Source organism: Chanodichthys erythropterus, chromosome 18 (assembly GCF_024489055.1).
Source record: "Chanodichthys erythropterus isolate Z2021 chromosome 18, ASM2448905v1, whole genome shotgun sequence".
Classification (NCBI taxonomy): Eukaryota; Metazoa; Chordata; class Actinopteri; order Cypriniformes; family Xenocyprididae; genus Chanodichthys; species Chanodichthys erythropterus.
In genome coordinates, this window is record NC_090238.1 from 7,660,062 (window position 1) to 7,683,016 (window position 22,955).

The window sequence follows — 22,955 nt, forward strand, 5'->3', positions numbered from 1 at the left end:
GATCATGTGACACTGAAGACTGATGAAAATTAATTTTTTTCTGTAACAGTAATAAATAAATCTTTAACATATATTCAAATAGAAAGCAGGTGTTTCACATTGTAGTTATATTTTTCAATATTACTGTTATTATTGTGGTTTTGATCAGATAATTGCAGCCATAACAATCTGTTACTGATCCCAAACTTTTGAAAACCAATAATGTATTCACTTGTTTCAGTACATGTGTTCAATGCACATTAAATAAATGCAGTGATACCCTAAAATTTGTTCAAAAAGGGTGTCCTAATTATGCTGCCTACATGGGATGCCTTAAAACGCTGCCTGTGTAGTCTAGCTTAATAGATTTTGGAACAGAGCCATTGAATTTGTTCTGATTATTAAGTTAAAATAGTGTCTGTAACATGACGTAATATCAACAAACAGGACTGATTACATTTGAAATCTACGTCTGATGGCGCATGTTTTTAACGGTCTTTTTGTCTCTCGTAGCAGCTGACAGCAGTGAAATTAAAGAACAGTATGCTCTGGAAGCATTTATTTACTTCATAATGAACTCCCTACATAACAATGCCAGTAAGCCAACTGCAGTCTCGCCCATCGCATCTCGCAATACTTCTGGGAAAAGGCCCGGAACAATAGAGAGATTCCTGTGCATATGAATCTCATGTTTTGAAGTCGAAACAGAATAAGTAGGTGCTATAGATTCTCTGTGTTCTTCTTGGTTGAGGTTTTATGAATGCTGTTCTGCTAGACCGATAATGATCGATGGCTTGAAGTGCGCAAAACAAAAATCCGAGAAGGTTTTGCAACCTTCTTATTAAGAGCATACATTGAGGATCTGCTTATTTAAAGCATGCTTTCTATAGAAAGAACTTTTGAATTGATTTATGATGCATTCGAACATTTTCAAACTAGGACGAAACTCCAAGCTTGTTTTGATATAAATGTAGAAACTCTTCACTCAACGCCCAGTCGTAGCATCAATATTTAAGCATCTTCAAATTACCTTAGCTGAGTATTGTTTGTGCATTTACATGTCTTTTTCTGTTTCCTCTCACATTAATTGTAGCGCCATTTACCCGATCCAGAAGAATCATGTTTATTAATAAGATGCCTTGTTAATATTTAGACGTCGTGAGAATGTCGAGAGAGATCTCTTGTTGTCTTTGTCAGCGAAATGACAGCTTGAACTCTGAAGTCCATGGAAAGCTCCAGGTTTTTCACGTTGCTTTCAAACCTCCCCAAGTGTATCAAACTCCTCATTTTTCAGTGGAAAACAACTTCTTAGGAGATTCGCCTTTGGACGTCTAATGCATATTTAACAGCAAGGAGGAACGTTTTAATAGACAGTGTCAACCTCGGTGAGGGAGTCTTTCTGATTAATTTTACATAAGGCCTGGCCTTTATACTCCACTGAGTGGCTGTTATTTCCCCAAAGGATTCAGTGATATACTGAAACACCTTTACAAGTAGTTTTGTGCTCGCAGTGAACACACGAGACAATGAAACAGGAGCCATAATGTCTAGTTCAGTAACTATAGCAGCCTGCCGAATGCCGTCAGAGGATGAGTCAACAGCCGTTCCAATCAGAAAAACAGTGTTGTTGACAACGTGCTCATTTGTGGGGTTAATTCTTAATGACTGTTTTTCTCCTCTGAGTTTTATCATGCCTCGTGTTTGGAGTCTCAACTTCTCCAAAAATCGTTCTCGGCCCATTTGCGGCACACTGATAATAGGTAATTGATTTCATTTAGACCGTGTCCCGTTGTCAGGGAGGTTGAAGCTCCATGCAAATCTAGGCATCCGTTAACTGTTGGGTCACAGGGAAAAACTGTGCTGAACGCAAATAATCAAATGCAACTAACCATGTAATAGTGCTTAATATAGATTATTTCGGTATTTCTTTTTTCTTTTTTTTTTTTTTTTTGGTGCAAATTTGATATAATTGTATAATTGCTAAACTAATACATTATCCCACTGTTTGTTTTTACATTTCTGCCTGGACAATTTATGTTGTTGTTTAGGCATTCACAAAATAAGTCAATTTCTGACTCACCCTCATGTTGTTCCACACCCGTAAGACCTTCGTTCATCTTTGGAACACAAAGTAAGATATTTTTCTTAATTAAAAAAAAAAAAAATTTTTTTTTTTCCTCCCCCATAGAAAGCAAAATAATTACCACATTCAGGGTCCAGACAAATGGTAAAGACATCGTAAAAATAGTCAATGTGACTGAAGTGGTTCAACGTTAATGTCATGAAGCGATGAGAAAACTTGAAAAAAAGTTGCAAAAGTTGCAAGTCAGCATTCTGATGTAGAACACAAAGCCTGCACTGTCTACACAACCTAAACAGCGTAGGAGAATGACACAGAAGAGGATAAATTGTTGAATAAAGTCGTTATTTTTGTTTTGCACACAAAATGTATTCTTGTCGCTTCATAACATTAAGGTTAAACCACTGTAGTCACGTTGACTATTTTAATGATGTTTTTACTACTTTCTGGACCTTGAATTATGTTGCTTAATATGGGGGATTAAAAAAAAAAAACCTCTCAGATTTCATCAAAAATATCTTACTTTGTGTTCCGAAGATGAACGAAGGTCTTGCGGGTTTGGAACGACATGAGGTTGAGTAATCAATGACAGAAATTTCATTTTTGGGTGAACTAAACCTTTAATGATTTTGCATATTTTTAGGCACATGGAGTCAATGTCGTTATTATTAATAACTTTTGTGTTTGATTTTAAGTTGGACGTTTTGGTTACTTAATTGTGGTCTCTGCTTGATGTCCAATGTAAAATCTGGGTCCTGAAGCAAAACCAGTTGAGAAGCACTTGATTAACCCACATGAATGATTTAGTCCTAATGGCACATGGTGATTATGTTCTGGTTAGTGTGTTTTTATATTCTGCTAATTAGAAGTAACAAAAAACAAAACAAAATTCTTTTATAGTGTAAGGGTCCAGGTTCCAGTGTTGCTTGTTTATTTTAAAATGCAAGATTCATTTGGATTCACAGAAATCTCTTGATCGTTCTTGTGCTTTTTCCTAGAAGTACTGCAAGATTTTATTGCTGAATTCCAAATTCTTCAGTTCCAAACAGCTCAAGATGTTCGGCAGTGCTATAGTAATATCCTTAAGTGCAGTAGACATGGCCTAAAGACCTTTAAAATCTGTGAGATGACAAAGTGTTTCTTTTGTGGTTTCAAAACACTTGTAACAGAAGACGAAAACGGTATACTATAGAATCAGACCCGGCATGTAAAGAGCCGTTGCATTGCTCCTCGAGCAGATATCCGATATGCGCAGGTGTGTGCGATGGTTTCTGTAGCGAGTGATTGCTGTGGTCAGATTACCATGCCAGTTAGAGAGGGGTATTTTGTCCTTTAAAGCTAATGTTTGGATTTCCATGCGCATTGCGGCCATGCACGTTCTGCATGCTGCTCACACTCACGCTTCGACTTCCGTAATTAGCCCTGACGTGTTTGCTGGCATGAAAGCACAGACTGCTGATCAGTAGGATCATGACGTCATTTCATCCCTGTTTTTTGCCATCATGCTCTCCTGTGGTATCTGTTTTGTTTGAGCATTTTTCTGCAATTTTGTGGACTTGTTTACATCAGCTAACTCAAATTTGAATGTTTAAAACTGTAATCACAAAATGCATACGTGTTTGTCCCAGTTAGCTGTTGGGATGGTGCTTTCTGAGCCAGGTCGGAGACAGACAGCTTGACTCCCAGCTCTTCACTTATTGTTTACATATCAAAAATGTACATTTTTAAGGGGAAATAAAGCATTACAAGGGCCTATTCGAAAACACTCCATTTCTCCTGCGGTGAGCAGCGGAGCCACAGTTGGAAAAGGAAGCCAAGGTTGAGGAAGAATGCCAATGCAGCGCGTCCAGTTTTCCTGCTCTCATTCCGGGCATTTTTACGTTCTGTTTTCCCTTATAGCCCTTGTGCGTATCATGTTATAAATTTTTTAAAGTAATGTTCTGGCTTATGAAAATTTTGCATTCCTGTCGAGGTTAAATCAATACGCCGGGCAAGTTTTGGCTGTGGTGAACAGGTAAAGCCTTGTTAAATGCAGTTGCTGGAATCACTTCATTACGGCACAATCAAAACAGCCAAGTTGAGTCGATGTCCAGTTATCTGAACATTTCATATTTTACCCTTGAAACCGCCTGAGGCTTTGACTGGAGAAAGTGGGTTGCATGAATCGCCTGATAAATGTAGCAATATTAGAGCATGAAGAAGGTTTTTTTGTTTTTCTTTTTGAAAGAAATAGCTGCTTTGGATCGTTAGTCGTCTGTTTATACAGTATATTTTTTCTGTAGCAATATTCTTCCACTGCTTTGCCAGTTGCTCCGAAAAATCAAATAAGAAATGTAGGAGGCACTTTAACAGCCTTCTACATCAAAATGTGCCAGTGTCTGCAGGCGAATGAGTGTTTCTGATGTAAAGGTTGTAGTCGAATGTCACTTTGGTGTTATTGATTGATCTTTTTTTGATCTTTGATCTTGATGATCTTGATGCATCAGAATTAACATTGTTTAGTCCTGCAAAACTCAAATTTTGCATGACCACAATGCCAAATTTGTGCCAAAGGAAGCCAAGACATTGATTCAGCAAACATATAGCCAAAATATACACACACAGTGGAATATTGAATATGTACATTGGTCTTTTTTTATTTAGACATAGTTTTTTTAATATATTTTTAAAGATTTAATGAAAAGTTGAGATATAATAAATAAGATTCAGCACCGTTTCTAGGTGATCAATCAATGTAAGTAAATTGGTGACATTGATCATGTGACTTTTTTTGTGCAGAATGTCTCAAATCAAGCTGTATATCATGGATCATCAGGTTTTGTCCATGCCGGCTCATCTTTTCATGTAAACTGCCATGCAAAACCTTAAATTTCTAAAGAAAGTGTTGTAAAAATAGAAGCATTCTCACTAGTGCTCTCAGATTATCATTTGTAATATATATTTGTAAAGTACTGTCCTCTGAATCCGAAATCTCTTTATTATTATTTCTTTTCATTGCTGAGGTGGTCTAAAAGGCGTCTCGAGCTCATGGTATGAGGGGGCCATTCATTATCGGAGCTGTTTGTCTGGATTCCAGCTCCATAATCCTCCTCTTTAAATACACTTACATCAACCATTGGCTCCGTCCCTCGTATACAATCCACTGCCTATGAATTCTGTATTTTCATGTATATTTCCATCAGCAACTGCTTCAAACGGTGATATATCAGAGGCGCTGGGTTGGCTGGCTATGATTTAAAGATGGTTTGTGGCCACTCTGATGGTTTGTTGACTGGGTTTCCACGTTACAGAAGTCGGGTCTCTTCGTGTTATGGGACTATTTATTGTTTCCCACTTTTAATGTTATGTTTGGCTGACTGAGACTCCATGGTTAAGTGTTTGATTATTTTCTGAGAAGCTCCCTTCAAGTTTGTATGAGACATCAATGCCCCTCTTTGTCATGTAGAGAAGCATATTGGATACGGTGTGTGGCGCAGGATCTCCATGGGGGAAGTGGCTCTTTTTTATAGTAAGGGACATCAACAAATGTCATTTTGTCTAGCAGATTCTGAGGCTTTGAGTCAATTAAATTTAAATGAAAAATGTCTTAATTTCAAATTAAATGCATTTTTATGTTATTAAGATGCACTATTGTAAATGATTCAACAATGCTTTTAAATGGTCGAAGTATTGTTCAGATTGCATAGAAATATATGTAGTTGAAAAAAAATTCATCCTGTGTGACAAAAATTTAATATTTAATCTGAGATAACTATAAAACTTTTTTTTTAATGCAAATTGGGTATAAATGAAAAATTATTGAATTGAAAAATGCACAAGATTTTGAGAATGTTTTTGTTTGACTTTAACGACAACAGCACAAAAGTTACATGAACAAAACCTGAAGATCATGACATGAGATGTTAGACAGAACGATGATACTCAATTAAGTAAAATTCACACCTAGAAATAGTGTAGAATTTAAAATATTTCATTTTCATTGTACACAATAAAGTTTCTTTATTTGGAAAACTTCAAAAAGTCAAGATGTGGTCTCAGATTTGAGGAAAGCTGCACAATTATGATTTGTTCTCTTGTTTCTCTGTTTGCTTTGAGCAGCTCCAGCAGAATTGAACTTCTGCATCACTGTCTCATATCACATTACAGCCTCATGCTCTGAGGAATCAAGGCTCATTTTCCTTCACCGTTCAGTCTGTAATATGTCTAATTATGTTTCCTTTTCTTGTTTTCTGACACACTGTCCGTTATCATTGATTTTGGTCTCCTGAAGCTGTCCGGTCATGACCGGGTAATTACAGTTTGTGAGTTTTTATCGCACGCATTACTTTTGTGACAAACTCACGCTAAGGAAATGCACATGGTCTGAGAGATGCAGTGATTTGGTCCTAACGTGTCACACATGGCGTAAATTATTTCAAGCCTTCCGCTGCCAATACGGCCGATAGATGTCCTTGATGTTGAAGCCAAGATAAATGCAACATTTTTTTCCCCCTTACAAATTAAGTTTTGATGAAATAAAACAATGCAGATATGAAAGAAAAAAAAAGTATAAACCACTCACCAAAGAGATCATTTCATTTGTCAGTCAGTGCATAGTACTTCAGACTGCTAGATCAACTGATGCCTTTAAATTTGAGAGTTTTCTTGACTAGAAAATAATTGGGGATTTAAATTTCTCAATTAAAAAAACAAGCCCTCCGCCTGGCTGTAGATATTGCATTTCATTAACATTCAACTTTCTTTTGAATAAGCTGGATGTCTCTGACTGCTCACTCTCTAAGGTTTGGTTACTCAGGTCGCGTTTCGTCCATTAATGTTGTTTTTCTAGCGTAAACGAGAGATGTGATTATCAATTAGCTGAATGAAGCCGCTCAATCCAGGCCAGGATATCAGCACTCGCTCTAAATGAGAAGCACATGTCACCTCTGAGCCCAACAACACGCTGCTAATTGATTAGTGACGCTCTACGAAATTTGCCAAGAGCTTGTTTAACATCTGTACATGTTGCATGTGACGGCTGTTTGTCACCTGAAGGAGCTTGAGCCTTTCTAGTCGTAAATAATGTTTGTGTTTGTGTAAACGTGGAAATGTGACAGGATGTTTGTGTTGCTGCAATGCTCTCTCGTTTTTCAGGTTCATGGTTTTTTTATTTTTTATTTTTTTTTACTGTTGATGTAATTCTAAAATAACCATTGTAGGACATATTTTTAGTATCCTATTGTCTAGACCACCACTCCAAAAGCATTGCTATTATAGTATATTATATTAGTTAAAGTTATTCCAATCCTGAACCCTGCTAATCCTGTTAACTATTAACCATATACTTAACCAAATATAATGTCATTATAAACATAAAATATAATGAATTAAAATCAGTCAATAATTAGAATTTCGTCAGCTATGTGTCACCATTCAGCGTCTTTGTAAATGACAGCCCTGTTTATTTTAAGTCTATATAAATAAGATGCTTTCTACTATATGAGATACGTTTAAATTATAGAGAATCAAGAAATTAAATGGTTTTTTTTTTTTTTTCATTTTTGTTTGCTAGAACAAAAGTTTTAGACTTTCATAGACTCCTTCTGCAGTGCTCCATTGAATTGGCATTTTCTTTTCTTTTGCATGTTTGAAAAAGCCTAAACTAAGCTGAATGCAAATAAAAAGAAAAACAAAAGCAGTTGCATGTTTGTTTAAGTGCTTTTCAGATTATAGGTTATCAAGATATTACACTTTACAATAAGGTCACATTCATTAACATTAGTTATTAGTTATTAATTAATCTTTGTAAACCTTAGTTAATAAAAATTCAGCTGTTCATTGTTTGTTAGTTCACAGTGCATTAACTAATATTAACAAATACAACCTTTGTTTTTAAATATGTACTAATAAATGTTGAAATCAAAATTAACTGAGATTAATAAATGCTGTAAAAGTATTGTTCATTCTTTGTTTATGTTAATCAGTGTTTATGTAAAGTGTTATTATTATTATTATTATTATTATTATTATTTTTCATTTTGATGCTAGAACAACAGCTGTCCAGTGGCAGTTTGTGCTTTAAATCAGTGCAAGGCTCTTGAAATGATGTTTACTTATTATGAAAGGTTTATACAGTTTCCAGATTAATAAAAAGCTGTATATTCTAATGGTTTAGGAGAGTTCAAGGTATAACACTCCTCTTCGGCCTGGTGTTTTTAGAGACGCCACCTTAAACGCCTTGATGTCTGCCGACAGTGATGACAAAACCATGTAGTTCACGCTGTCTGGCTCGAACTCGGTATCCTGCCTCCATATGTTTGTCTAGAAGGGCCTCAGGTTACGTCGACATGAGACACTTGATGAGGAAAATACTGTAAGTACTATCTCTGATTGCTTAGTCAACAGTGTTTTGTATTTTTATTTCCATATGTACTGTGTGATAAGATCAGGATTTGTATGTTAGTACATTTTTGAATAGCTGAGGTATTCAAATAGGTTTTGCATAGATTTTGTTTTACATGTGGTTTTTTTTGTGTGCTGTATAATGCTGGACTTAATTTTCACTCCCGGTTTTGCTCTCACAGTATGTGAGGACCAAAAAAAATGTATATATTTATAATGTATAATGTATATTAAAAAGCTCCATTCAATTGGCACTTTATTTCCTTTTGCATGTTTGAAAAAGCCTAAACTAAGCTGAACGCAAATAAAGAGCGTTTGCATGTTTGTTTAAGCGCTTTTCATTCATAAGGATAAATATAAGCTCCCTCGTTAACCAGGTTTGTGCATTTATCAATTAGCATTAACCCCCACAAATCCTACACATAATATCCAGCCATTCAATTTTGAACTGAAGTTTTCCACATCTTGTTCTAATGTAGCTCTGTAAATTGAAACAGAGTGAATGTTTATACATCCAGAAGGGTTTTTCTCTTTCTTCGTCTCGTCGTCCCACATATGTGTTTTTAAGTTACACAAACATGTCAGCAACTTAGCATGCATACAAACATAAACACGACGACTTTTAATGTTCCCGAAGCGGCGTGTGTGCGTGCGTGCGCGTGCGCTGTTGGTTATCAACCCGTTCGCAGAGCTTGACTTCTGTGTGACCCGACGCTGAACCACAGTGAAATGAAAATAATTTTTCACAGCACTCACCCCAGAAAAAGTTCTGCTGACATGGAGTCACCGAGCTGAAAAGACTGTTAGACGCCATAGCCACACGTCGGCTCTCTCCTCTTCTGGAGGTCGTGGTGACCCTTGAAGTCCTAAACTGGGAGCACAAATCATATCAAGGCATCTGAATGGAAAACGCACAGCTACAAACAAACAAAAACAGTCCGCGTGATCCCCAGCAGTCTGCAGCCGAGGAGAGCGTTCAGGCACAGATACCAACGGATGGAAACGGCATATACGAGTGTGGTTAGAGCGTACTTACTGACTTGTTGGGTCTCTGTGACTGGGGTTGACCCACTCTGATTAACCATTTACGCCCCAGTGGCTCCCTCCTGTCGTCCTGGGGAAATCTCGTGCACCGCACTTGTGGTTCTGTGGTTGTTTGTGAGGGGAATGAGACATTCTCGCAATCCAAAAACGTGTAAGCTTTAAAACACACTTTTTTCCCCTCCTGATGGGCTGTTACTGGAGAGGCTGGGTCATGTGTTTGGTGACATCAGAGCAGTGAAGAGGGCTCAGCCCTCTTGTCAGTGGTCCTGCGTTTCCTACTCTCATCCAGCGGGATGCAACCTCAGCTCCTGTGAATCCGAAAGGAAGGGGCTGGGATTTTCAGCACTCTTTCAACTCCTCTTCTGCAGTGCATTTTGTCTTTTGCATGTTTGAAAAAGCCTTTTACCTTATAGGGATTGAAGAAATTAAATGAGTTTTCCATTTTGATGTCTAGTGCCAGTTTGTGCTTTTATAGCAATTTCAACTCCTCGTGTGTTTTTGAAGTGTTTCTTTCTTTCTCAGTCTCTCCACGTTGCTGTTACACTCTCACAAAGCCGGTCCTGCTTCCCCGTTTTCTTTCCTGTACATTTCTGTATTTATTATTTCTCTGTTCTGCGTTCTTCCCACATGGGTGGTGTTTAGTCTCCAGGTGTGTCTCTGCACAAGTTGCATAATCGTCTCTTTGAGAAATGACAGTCTGGAGGGGATCCTGTGTTCACTCTTGGATCACGTCTGCCTCTCGTAACGCCTTAACGAGTGCATTAGCAGCCGTGATTCACCCGTCTGTTTTGCGCTCCTCGCAGGTTTGGATTTTGGCACGCGGTCAGCGCTCTGCACAGAGTATGCGGCTTAGGTGTTTGTGTAAGCGTAGAAAAAAATGTGGCGAGATATTTGTGCTTCTGCAGCACTCGCTCACTCTCTCTCCTGTTTTGGGGTCATGTTAGGTGCTATCTTGAAAGTGTTCATGTGACTTTAAAGTAAAAATCACACTTCCTAGTATCTAGACCAACATGAAGGAGGGACTGAGCCCTATCTACAGACCAGAATATTACTTGAGGATGGACTCTCTTGACTTGGACCAGTAAGTAGGCACCTAGCAACCTAGAAACCATCCACAAAAGCTTAGCATCATGGTGGCAAGTTTGCCTAGACTGCTGTATTATGAAATGGTGCATATGAAAATAATGAAAATCTCAGCTCAGAGGATGTGGTGTGGTTATAACAGGAAATGGTTCGCCCACAGCAGGCCATTCCCTGAACGTCTTCTCCGGAGGGGGCGTCTGAGAACAAGGGTGATCAGCGACAACAAATCTAAGCATGATCTGTGCTTTTTTTTTTGTTGCTTTTTTTTAATTTAAACAGTGAGTCCTACTACTTTTATTTCAGTGCAAAATCCCATGCTGGTATAGTATTGCATCGGACATATGGAAATGTTAATTCATCGTCATTCCTTTTATATGTTAATGAGGCTCATCTTTGAGCTAACCAGATTCTCAAACTTCAGTGGTTATTACTGATTTCCTGACACAAGTAATGAGTTTTTGACATGCACGCATTGCACAAATATACAGAGTTTCTTATGAACCGTTGTGCCGTGCTGCTTATATTTATCAATTAGTAAATACATAGTGCCCAAAATAAAGTGTCTGTGGATGAGAGTATGAAGTGAGGACTAATGGGACGTAGTTTTGCTCCACTTCACAGATGATGAGTGGTAGGAGAATAACACTACAGTCATTTATGACATTTAACAACAACTGCAGCTCGCCTCTTGCGTCATACGTCATACGTCATTAGGCCATTTCTTCGTCGTTGCACATTCGCAGTCCTTTACGGTTTTGGTTTTCAATCCGATCAAGTGTTTACATGTCCTCTCGATTGGATTAGAAAAGGAATTAACCACCCCTTCCAATCAGTTCCAAATTTCTTTTGGATCGAGCTTCCTATTTCTTTTTTGTTATTCCCTTAAATCCTTTTTTCATCTTTTTCATTTATTTAATTCCTTTAAAAAAAAATATATAAATAAATATCACCCAATAACAACCCCCCCCCTCCTCCTCCCCCAGTAAATATGATCCCCTCAATGTTCAAGACATGGTTAAGGCCTAAACCTATTGTAGGAGAGTTCAAAACAAAATAAGGAACCTTTAATATTATATTGGCACTGTAACTCTTGTGTGGAAGAACTTTGCCGCTCACTGTCTTTTAGCTGTATTCAGCACGCTTCTGTGAATAAGGCACACATTACGATCAGTTATGTGATTTGTGTAGTTCCTTTAGTGACTGAGATGCTAAAACAACACAGACAGCATGTGCAAATAAATACTAGCAGGGAGTGCAATTGGTGAATGTATTTTCATTCTTTATTTTCCACCTCAGATTTTAGTGTTTTTTTTTTTCTTTTTTTTTTTTCTTTACACTTTAGGATCACAAGAGAAACTCCTGACTGTACATTCTGCTAATTATAGCTGCTCATGAGACGGACTGTATTTTCATTCATGGCGTTGAGTTTCTGCTGTCTCTACACACGTCAGCGTCGCGGCGAATATCTGCTCTTTGTCGGGCGAGCACTGGTGGTCTTCCTGCGAGCATGGTTTTGCTGTGGTCCGTGTGTGTGTGTGTGTGTGTGTGCCCTTCTAAGGCCCGGCTTTAGCTTGGCCGGATTCAGTACGGACCACACAGGCATAAACCGGGCATTAGATGTAGAACATTATTCCTGGCTACCGGAGGAAGTGCGCACTAATGCTTCTAGGAGACATTACACCCCTGCATGATTTCACACATTCATAAATTAGAGCTGCTATGAGTTTACCATTGAAAGCTATGCTCAATTGCCTTAAACAACATTAGAGGTTGCGTTTGTTAGTTTAAATTCAATCATTGCCGTCAATTGCGCTTGTCCTCGAGGGCATGAAATTGTTAATCGGGAACTGTCGTTCATGTTTCTCGGTTTTGTCGTCACATGTGAATTCAAGTGTAGAACTTGTAATTAATATACCTTTTCTGAAGTCAGACAGATAAAAACAGACTGTAGATTTGAAACTTAAATATTACATTTAAGATTGATCTTTAAGAAGCTTTGATAAGACTATACTACATTTCCTTGTATTATTTGCAGTTAATGCAACTACTTTAATTATTTAATAATCAAATATTTTATTATTGCACATTTTATATTTTGACAGTTTGTAATCAGGAAAAAAAAAGTTGCTTAAGTCTTGATTTTGTCCATTGGAATTTGATTGCATTCAATGTGGTTATGATATAATTTATAGTTTTTATATTATAGTTATATAGTTGTATAGTTATAGCCCTGCTTACATCATCAGAAAAGACATTTCAGGGTACAATTGTTCGTTCATTCATTCGTTCATTCGTTCGTTCATTCGTTCATTCATTCATTCACTTGTTCATTCACTCCTTCAATTACTCACTTGTTCACTCCTCTCACGAACTCGTTCACTCTTTCTCTCACTCACTCGTTCTCCTTCTCACACTCACTCATTCACTCTTTCTCTCTCACTCATTCTCTCCTTCACTCGTTCACTCCACTTACTCATTCACTCACTCGTTCATTCATTTGTTCATTTTTTTTTTTTTAAATAACAAGCACTGATATATTGCACACAATAGGATGAGGAGCATTAAAATATTTAATAGTGATCATGTTGTTTGTAATATAATTAGTTGAATATCTTTGATTTTTTTATTTTTTTTTTTCATCTTTTTTTTTTTCACCCCATGAACATTTTTTTTTTAATTTATTATTTTTTTTAAGTACACAGGCGTCTTTTACAGTCTCACAAAATATAACTCCATAAATTATGGTCCCTAGGACTGTTTTACAAGTGTTGATGGCCAAATTGACCTAATGATGCAGAACGCTGTAGACTTCATGCTGGAAAAGGTCAGGACGAGTTAAACCGCAGCTGTGATCTGAACTGCTGTTTACGCATTCAGCACATCGCAGAACTCTGGGATATGACAAGATCACGCTTGGCAGGTCTCGCCAACCCCAGTGGCTTTCGCTTGCGGCATGGGCACATCGTGAGAATGGCAATTAAAGGAGAAGAACCTGTTATTTCTGACAATTATCACAAGTCTGGAACTGGCACTTTGAGTGCTGAGTGACGTTTGAAGAGGCTTCAGCAGCTTGTGACTCACTGTCACACATGTATGCTGTCTAATATGACGTTGCAAGTGGCGGAACATGTCACAATGTCATTTAAGCCTTTATTTGAGAACTAGTCATTTTTTCTTCAGTTTAAGGGGTAGAAAAGTTTTACTAATGACACTTGTTGATTGGAGAGCCTAAACTTTACTTTTAACTTGCATGTTTTAAGCATTGATCCATCAACAATAATAGTTTTTTTCTTTAATTTTCTTTAATTTCTTTCAACCTGAAAATGTCATGTGTGTCACAGCACATATAAAGGTTTAATTTCTCCAATCAGCAGTTGTTGCTGGTTTAGCGTCTGCTACTCTTTTGCTGCTGTTTGATAGGAAAGTTGCACCAGAATAATACAGAATAAGTATTTAGATATATGCAGTATCTACAGTTGAGACTAGAGCATAAGTGAGCTTCATTAGTTAAAATCATTTTTACATTTGTTTTTTTTGTTTTGTTTTTTGAAGTTTTGCTAAACATTTAAGCAAAACCATCTCTTATTCTGATGCTGTGATCAGATTCTGTTTACACAGACAAATTCTGTTTAATAGACAAAACAGCCTTAAAACTCTCTTTATTAATGTGCTTTTTTTCCTATATTGGTTTTACACTGTAAATCCCATAAAATACTCAAAGCTGCAGATACATTTTGGTGAATTGGAGTTTTAAATATAGAGCTTATAAAGAATTTGAAAAAAGTAAGCCAACTAGATTGCATTTTAGGTGTTAAGAATGCATATTTATTTATTAAATATTTTATGTACTTAATAATTAATTTAATTGTTTTTTATAATTTTTATTTCTGTTGTTTTTTTCAGCTTCATAAGCTCGGTTTATTGCAATTTGTGTAAAGCATGCATTTAGTTTATCTTTTTAAAATCTTATAATACTTGGAATTAATATCATTCTTAATTATAAAACCACTTTTTCACTCATTGAATGATTTATAAATGATCTTAGAGACAAATGCATGTTTAACAAACAAAATTGTGTTTTTGATGTCTAATGAGCTTCCCAATGTTTCCTCCACTCAGTTATGGTAATGAGCTTAGAAAGGATGAAGGGAAATGATGCAAATCACATCAGCCTCAAAAATATTTAAGAAAGCATTACAGTGTTCATGCTGTTTACATATGAATTAGATCACTGGCTTTGCTGTTGTAGTCTGGTGCCATGTGTCTGTTTTAGTGCTTATTTCAGTTTATGATAAACAGTTTTTTTTGTAACTTTGTAATGTCTAAAATGATCAATCATTTCTTTGTTGTCCAATATCTTAATGTTGAACAATATATCTAGTGAATCATCATTTTTAATTATATGAATTTAAACAAAGATTTCCTGAATAGTTAAAACAATTGAATTTTCTCACATAAAAAAAAAGACCTTCAGGTGCTTTTATTTCATCATCATTTTGATTTCAACAAACTCCTTGTGAAGTTTCAGGGCAGTTTGTGTAGTCTAACATCAGGAATCTGGTTTATTTTCCTCTCCTCTCTTAATCGATTTTTTTGTGTTATTTTGACACCTCTGCTGTTAGCATTCTTGAAACTGTTTTAACCCCGGTGGCTCGTGTGTTTTGTCTTTGTAAAGCTTGATGACATTATTGCAGTGTTTTCCCCATGCAATCCTGTAAGGTCATGAAACGCAGCCGCAAATAAAGATTGGTCACAGTAGAAGAGTTACTCCTTTAAGAGAAATGTTTAATCTCAAGCGTTTTTGTAAATCAGACTTGACAGAGAGAAGCTCTCCGGATTACACTACAGTGCACAACATTCTGTTTCTGTCTTCTAGTTAGATGTACCTCAGTTTGACATACAATTCGTACGTCCATGCTGGAAGTCAACATGAAATGCTGTTTATAACACATTTTACGTCTGTAATGTGACTATTATGAAAGAAACGGGATAAAATAAATCAAAAGTCAATAACTTTGTTCTTTTTAATCTGAAGAGTTGTTTGGAAGGCAGTTGTTTTTCTTATTTCATTATTTTTTATAATTATATTATATTATATTATATTATATTATATTATATTATATTATATTATATTATATTATATTATATTATATTATATTATATTATATTATATTATATTATATTATATTATATTATATTATATTATATTATATTATATTATATTATATTATTATTAGTTTAGTTTAGTATCATGCACTGATGAATAATTTGCAGTTCAGGTCAATTTTGATTTCATGTTGACTTTAAACATATATGGCCATCAGAGCCATGAACGCAGGACTTTACATAGACTTAGACGTACTTTCCTCTTTCTAAAAGTCAAATTCTGTCCTTATAATGATCTTTTTTTCTCTCTCTCTTAAACTCTGGTCAGAAGAGTTCACTGCTTTAGGCGAATCAAAATTGTCTTCCAGTAAGAAGAAAAATCCTCCCAACCCGTTATTTACTGAGCCCATGTGCTGTTGGTAAGGCGAGTTTTGCTTTATGAGGTTTTGAGACATTGCTCTGAATGTGCGCTCTTGAGTACAGTAGATCTGCTCTATTTGCCGTGTCTCTATACCAGCGGTTTGAGCTAATATGATACAGAGGCTTGTGTTAACATGTGGTAGCGTTCAGAGGGACCACACTTCAGTGTAATTCAGGTCTCCCTTCCTCTTACAGCAGGGTCTGGGAGTACTTCAAGGTTTTTGGCAGGTCTCTCATCATTTTCAGAGACTGTGTTTCTGGCAGCTCTTCCTCATGTGTGATGCCAAAAACATTCGTTTTTAAATGAGAGTGGATAGTGGCCTTTTCAGATAGTGGGTAAATACTAGACAACCAGGTACCATCACTGAAATGACAGCTCTATGGGCTTTTTGGAGACGTTTTCACATTAAATTTAGGCTGACTTTTGTATTTCCATTGTTTTAATGTATGGCTTATATATCTATGGTCTATATATTTTTGTCGACCATACTCTTTACAATAATTCAGTAAATTATGACTGTGTGTAATATATATATATATATATATGTATATATATATGTATATATATATATGTATGTATGTATATATATATATATATATAATATGTGTGTATATATGTATATATATATATATATATATATATATATATATATATATATAATATGTGTGTATATATGTATATATATATATATATATATATATATATATATATATATATATAGTGTATATATATATATATATATATATAGTGTATATATATATATATATATATATAGTGTATATGTATATGTATGTATATAATATATGTTTTATTTGTTAGGATTACACCTTGTGGTAGGAATTGACGAATCAGAGATAAAACTATATATTTCACATTATATATTGTGAATATTGTAATATATCACAATATAATATATTACAACATTACGATACGATATATATACCGTTCAATATACATTATGATATGCTATTGTGTATGACTAATATTGTTGCCAAAACAGCCCTGACTCGTCGTGGCATGGACTCCACTAGACCCCTGAAGGTGTGCTGTGGTATCTGACTCCTTTTAAGTCCTGTAAGTTGTGAGGCGGGGCCTCCATGGATCGGGCTAGGGCTGCACAACGATTAATCGTAATTAATCGTTTGCAAAATAAAAGTCTTTGTTTACGTAATAAATGTGTGTGTTCTGTGTATAATAATTATGTGTATATATAAATACACACACATACATGTATAAATTTAAGATATATATATATATATATATATATATATATATATATATATAATTATATATTTTATGTATAAATATAGTAAAATTTTTCTTAAATATACATATGTATGTGTGTGTATTTTATATATATATATATATATATATATACACACACACATAATTATTATACATAGAACACACACATTTATTATATAAACACAGACTTTTATTTTGCAAATGATTAATCGTTGTGCAGCCCTAGATCAGGCTTGTTTGTTCAGCACATCTCGCAGATGCTCGATTGAGTTGAGATCTGGGGAATTTGGAGGCCAAGTGAACACCTCAAACACCTCAAACTCATTGTTGTGCTCCTCAAACCATTCCTGGACCATTTTTGCTTTGTGGCAGGGCGCATTAACCTGCTGAAAGAGGCAACAGCCACCAGGGAATACCGTTTGCATGAAAGGGTGTACATGGTCTGCAACAGTGCTTAGCTAGGTGGTACATGTCAAAGTAACATCCACATGGATGGCAGGACCCAAGGTTTCCCAGCAGAACATTGCCTAAAGCATCACACTGCCTTCACTGGCTTGCTTTCTTCCCATAGTGCATCCTGGTTCCATGTGTTCCCCAGGTAAGTGATGCGCACACACACCTGGCCATCCACGTGATGTAAAAAAAAAGTGATTCATCAGACCAGGCCACTTTCTTCCATTGCTCCGTGGTCCAGTTCTGATGCTCACGTGCCCACTGTTGATGCTTTCGGCGGTGGACAGGGGTCAGCATGGGGACCCTGACTGGTCTGCAGCTATGCAGCCCCATATGCAAAAAACTACAATGCACTGTGTATTCTGGCACCTTTCTATCAGAACCAGCACTAACTTCTTGAGCAATTTGAGCTACAGTAGCTCATCTGTTGGATCGGACCACACGGGCCAGTCTTTGCTCCCCACGTGCATCAATGATCCTTGGCTGCCCATGACCCTGTTGCCAGTTCACCACTGTTCCTTCCTTGGACCACTTTTGATAGATACTGACAACTGCAGAACGGGAAAGGGACCGGGAGCTGCAGTTTTGGAAATGCTTGATTTTTCAAAAGTCAAAAATGTAACCTTTTTTTACAAGCCAAACATGTCAGTCTCTGAGTAATATGTAATTTATTTAAACCATGAAAAAAGTTCATTCCATAAAATAAGTATAATGAACTAGGCAAAAAGCTTTTTGAACATCTTCAGCACAATTTATAGTTACCCAAAAATCAAACAGTTCACCCCTCATGCACGTTTTCATGTCCGTCCGTTTTCATGTCCTGTCAGTTGGAATATTAGAACTAAAAACTTGGACAAAACACACTCATGAGCATCAATCACTTCACTGAATACTTCCCAGCTAAAAAATAAATAATTGTTATCTTAAGACCCATCTGTTTTCAAATCCACATCATTTGAATATTACAACATTGATGTCTGTCAAAAAAAGAATGTGCACAATACACGGTAGTATTTACGAGAAGCAGAGTTCAACACATTTCCTGGGAAACCCACACTACCGGACATTTTGACTATATCATTGCTTTCTAGGAAGAGGGTGGTAATGGTGGCCTGAGCGGCTACAACATGCCATCTGTCAGAGATGAAAACTTACGTAATACACTATTGACTCATAGATTCGTGGACTTGACAGGTGATTTTTATAAAATGTAGTTTGATCACTATCTTCTCAGTTGTTTAAAAGATTAAGGCAATTATCAAAGTTTGATTAAAATGTTGTTTAATTTTCCATTAAAAGATGATACATTTTTACATGATTTTTAAAAATTTAATTACCCCTTAAGCCCAAAGTATACTTTTTTTTTTTTTATAAACTTCTTTTTTATAAACGTGTACACTTGCCTTTCAAAGTCTATTCCATTTCATAGCATGCGTGAACGCAGGCGGTCAACACGTGCTCTATAAAATTTCAACTTTGCTCAGTGTCTGCGCTATTTTTCTCCAGAAGTTATTACTGATGAAAGTCTTTGTACTCTTTAAGAGTGAAAGTTGCAGCTATCTCATAACCCACTCACACATCTGTTGTTGTTGCAGTCTCTGTTATTTTGTTGTTGTTCCGTCTCCTTAGTTTCGTTTTGTACTGTGAAACAGTGTCCCTGGCCAGTGTTGCCACCTTTTGGAACAACTGTTTAGAGAAAAACGCATTTAAAGCATGTTTGACCAAAATTTTTTATATAATGTAAGTATGTGTATGTACTGTATGTATATGTTTTGCAAAATGAATTATATATATATATAGAACTCATATCTGTACTGGTGCACGTCTGTGAAGTGGCGCTAAAAAAGATGTCAAATGTTGGCAGTGTTGGCCAAAATGTTGTATCTGATCAAAGTTCTACATCAGTTTGTCTGCACTTGAAGTATTTGTAACAGATGCAACGGCCAAACTGCCCAGTGTGACTTTGGTCAAAATCTGGGCAGGCAGGGTGTGTAAATTCATGACTTTCCTCGCTAGTCATATTTGCATATTGTCAGTGGTTAGCAGAATTCAAATCAGTGGTGCAACTGGTCATCGCTCAGGCCAAAATTCAATATGAATTGTATTCAAAAAGCATTTAAATGACATGAAACACAACTCCACTGTTAAGACTGAACATTGACAACAGTGACGAGATAAATTATCTTCACAACTGAACAAGCAGCTAAATGCACAATGGAAGTCATTGTTACGTCTTTCTTACTGTGATATTTCCAAACATACTTACAAAATAAATTGATTTTATGATTAAAGTACTCAGTAACTAGAATAAATATGGCTGCACAGGATACTCATTTAATTAAACAGGTATCAAGTGTCAAAAGACAAAAAGACGACTGTATTTGATTTGGAATAATGGAGGTATTTTTAATGGACACGGAGAGATGGCAGCACTGAATGTTTGGAACTGTTGGGAGAGCTGCTGGCAGACATTAATGGCTTTTAGTCTCTTTACTGATTTCCAGCAGTTTGGAATTAATCTCATGAAAGCTGTCACTCTCATTGATACATATTCCAGGATCACTCATGTTCCGGAAAGGTTGGATGTTCAAGAATGTGTTTGACTGAAGAGAGCTTATTTAGTATGAATGTTAAAACTTGTGAGGCACTAAACACACAGTACATGCACTTACTCTAAAAAATAATGTGTTGGCTCTACACAAAAAAAAAAAAAAAAAAATTTTTTGAGTTATGACAACCAACAAGCTACACATTGAGTTAGAGGAACTTAAAAAATTGTGTTTATACTACAAATTATTAAGCTGATTACTCAAAAAAAAAAAAAAAAAAAAAAAAAAAAAAACTAGTTGTAGCCCTGGAACCAATTAATCTTATCTATTTTAGTTCAAATCAACAACTATCATAGCACATGCTGACATAACTTATTTAGCATGTATGTTTAATGAAAAAGTAAGATATTACTTCTCACTGGCATTCGTGCAGCCATTACTTGTAGAGTCAATGTAGAGTTTACCTTCATTTAAAATAAAAACTTCAACATTATTGAAACTCTTTTAATTATCAAACATAACAGCATTAAACTCTCACATGTCTTTCCCTTCACTTAAAACAAATGAATTAACACTTAATTTCAACATTTGTTCTTATTATCCAGTCCTGTGCAAAGCATGCTGGGAACTATAAATCCACTGCCTAATTTCCGAAATTAAGACAATTTTATTAAGTTACTACAATTTTTTTTTTTTTTTTTTTTTAGTTTAAAATATTACAACATTAAGTTGATGTAATGATCAACATTATTATGTCAAAATAACTCAACAAAATAATGTTTTCAACTTAAGTTTTAATTAGAACAATAAATTAGAATATTTAACTTGAAACCATGAATATTTTTAAGTTGTAACAAGTCCCCTGAATTACTTTTTGGAGTGCTGAACACATGAAGGGAGGACTATTTCTTCTGCATATCTGATGGGTTGATGTTTTTTACATCACTGTTATGTCTGGACTGATCTCTTGTTTGAGTTCAGTGACTTAACACTCTCTGAAGTTTTATGGAAACATTTGCTATTTTGTCTTGATATCACCTCTGTGTATTCTGCTCCTGCCAGTGAGGTGTTCCTGTTTTCCTGAGCGTTAGATCTCTAATCACTGTTTTTATGAGCATATTGAGTCCTGCCTGCATGGCGTAACTTACAAGAACACAGCCCTCTTGCCTCCTTAAAAAGACAGTTCCCATTTCAGTTCATGTCCAATAATATCCAGTTTTATCAGATTTATCAGATGCACGCTTGGGGTTCTTTGACTGTGTGACCGATAGAGTTGATATTCATGTCTCAGTGGGGTGTATCTCATTCTCAAATCGAGCATTGAGTTTTGTTGATGTAATAAAGACGTTTGCACATTATTTGACTAAACTGCCAATATGAACTAGATTTTTTATATTTAAGAAAGGAAAAACTGGCCTCTGACCATGTTCACACACACACAACTGGTCAGAAGTTTGAAATTATTATATATATATATATATATATATATATATATATATATATATATATATGGACATTTTCACTTAGGGGTGTACTCACTTTTGTGGCCAGCGATTTTAGACATTAATGGCTGTGTGTTGAGTTATTTTGAGGGGACAGCAAATTTACACTGTTACACAAGCTGTACACTGACTACTTTACATTGTGGCAAAGTGTCATTTCTTCAGTGTTGTCACATGAAAAGATAAAATAAAATATTTACAAAAATGTGAGGGGTGTACTCACTTATGTGAGATACTGTGTGTGTATATATATATATATATATATGGAAGTAACAAATCAATAGTGTCTGTTACATTGTAAATTAGAGAAGAGAATGTGCTGTAGTTTTTAAGAGTTTTCTATTAGGAAACAAGCTTCTAAAATAAAAATTGGACATCAGAGAGATTAACTTCATTTAATATCAACCTTTGTAATCAATTGCAGCTCCAGAGAGGGAAAAACCACAAACCCTGATGGTAGAAGCGTGCTTTGGGAGATAATCCGACAGTTCAGTGACCATTGTGGGGGTAATAGGGGGAGATTTACTCAGGAAGATCAGAGCAAACCACAAACCCACAGAACTGGCCAAAGAAGCGTGCCGGCTTTCAGCCTGTAAGACAACATCTTTATTTCCTAACCTCTGCTTATGCCTTATTAGTGCAATTAGCCAATGTCTTTAGGGGCTAGAGGATTTGATTGGTTCTTTTCATCAGCGATGGACCAGCTTGTCGTCATATGTGCTGAAACGTCTGTGTCTTGCATAATGGTAACAGAAGCATGGCTCACTAGGAATCATTTCATACGAATCACAAATTATTTAGGGAATTGGCATTAAAAAGCCCTGATGGATGCATGCCAGACAATGTTCAATGGACTGCATTTACCAAATAATGAAGTTAAGCTCCTGGATTTATTAGTAAGATCCAACAGATGAAACCTTGTTAATATCCAACAACCTCAGGATTTTAGCAGATTTTGGTAGTTTATTCTGGTTTGTGTTCTGTATGTGACTAAATACGTGCAAACAGTCCATTAAATTACTTTTATAAAATGTATAGTTCCCCAGCAATAAAATCTGATTGGATGAGCCACGTCAAAGCCATTGTACAATAGCTCATCTGATTGCACACAT

General features: G+C 35.9%; 1 protein-coding gene across 7 annotated transcripts in view; it reads left to right on the forward strand.

Moving 5' to 3' along the window:
• Positions 1–22,955, forward strand: part of supt3h (SPT3 homolog, SAGA and STAGA complex component) — a 146,968-nt gene that overhangs the window by 18,826 nt on the left and 105,187 nt on the right. The window contains exon 2 of one of the 7 annotated variants that reach the window (XM_067366770.1): positions 8,258–8,411. The exons of 5 other annotated variants lie outside the window; for them this stretch is intronic. In XM_067366770.1, the coding sequence (XP_067222871.1) occupies positions 8,296–8,411 (116 nt within the window). In that variant the 5' untranslated portion in view covers positions 8,258–8,295. Of the gene's footprint in view, positions 1–8,257; positions 8,412–22,386; positions 22,436–22,955 lie in introns of those variants that run through there. One more of the 7 variants, XM_067366768.1, reaches the window with a different exon arrangement.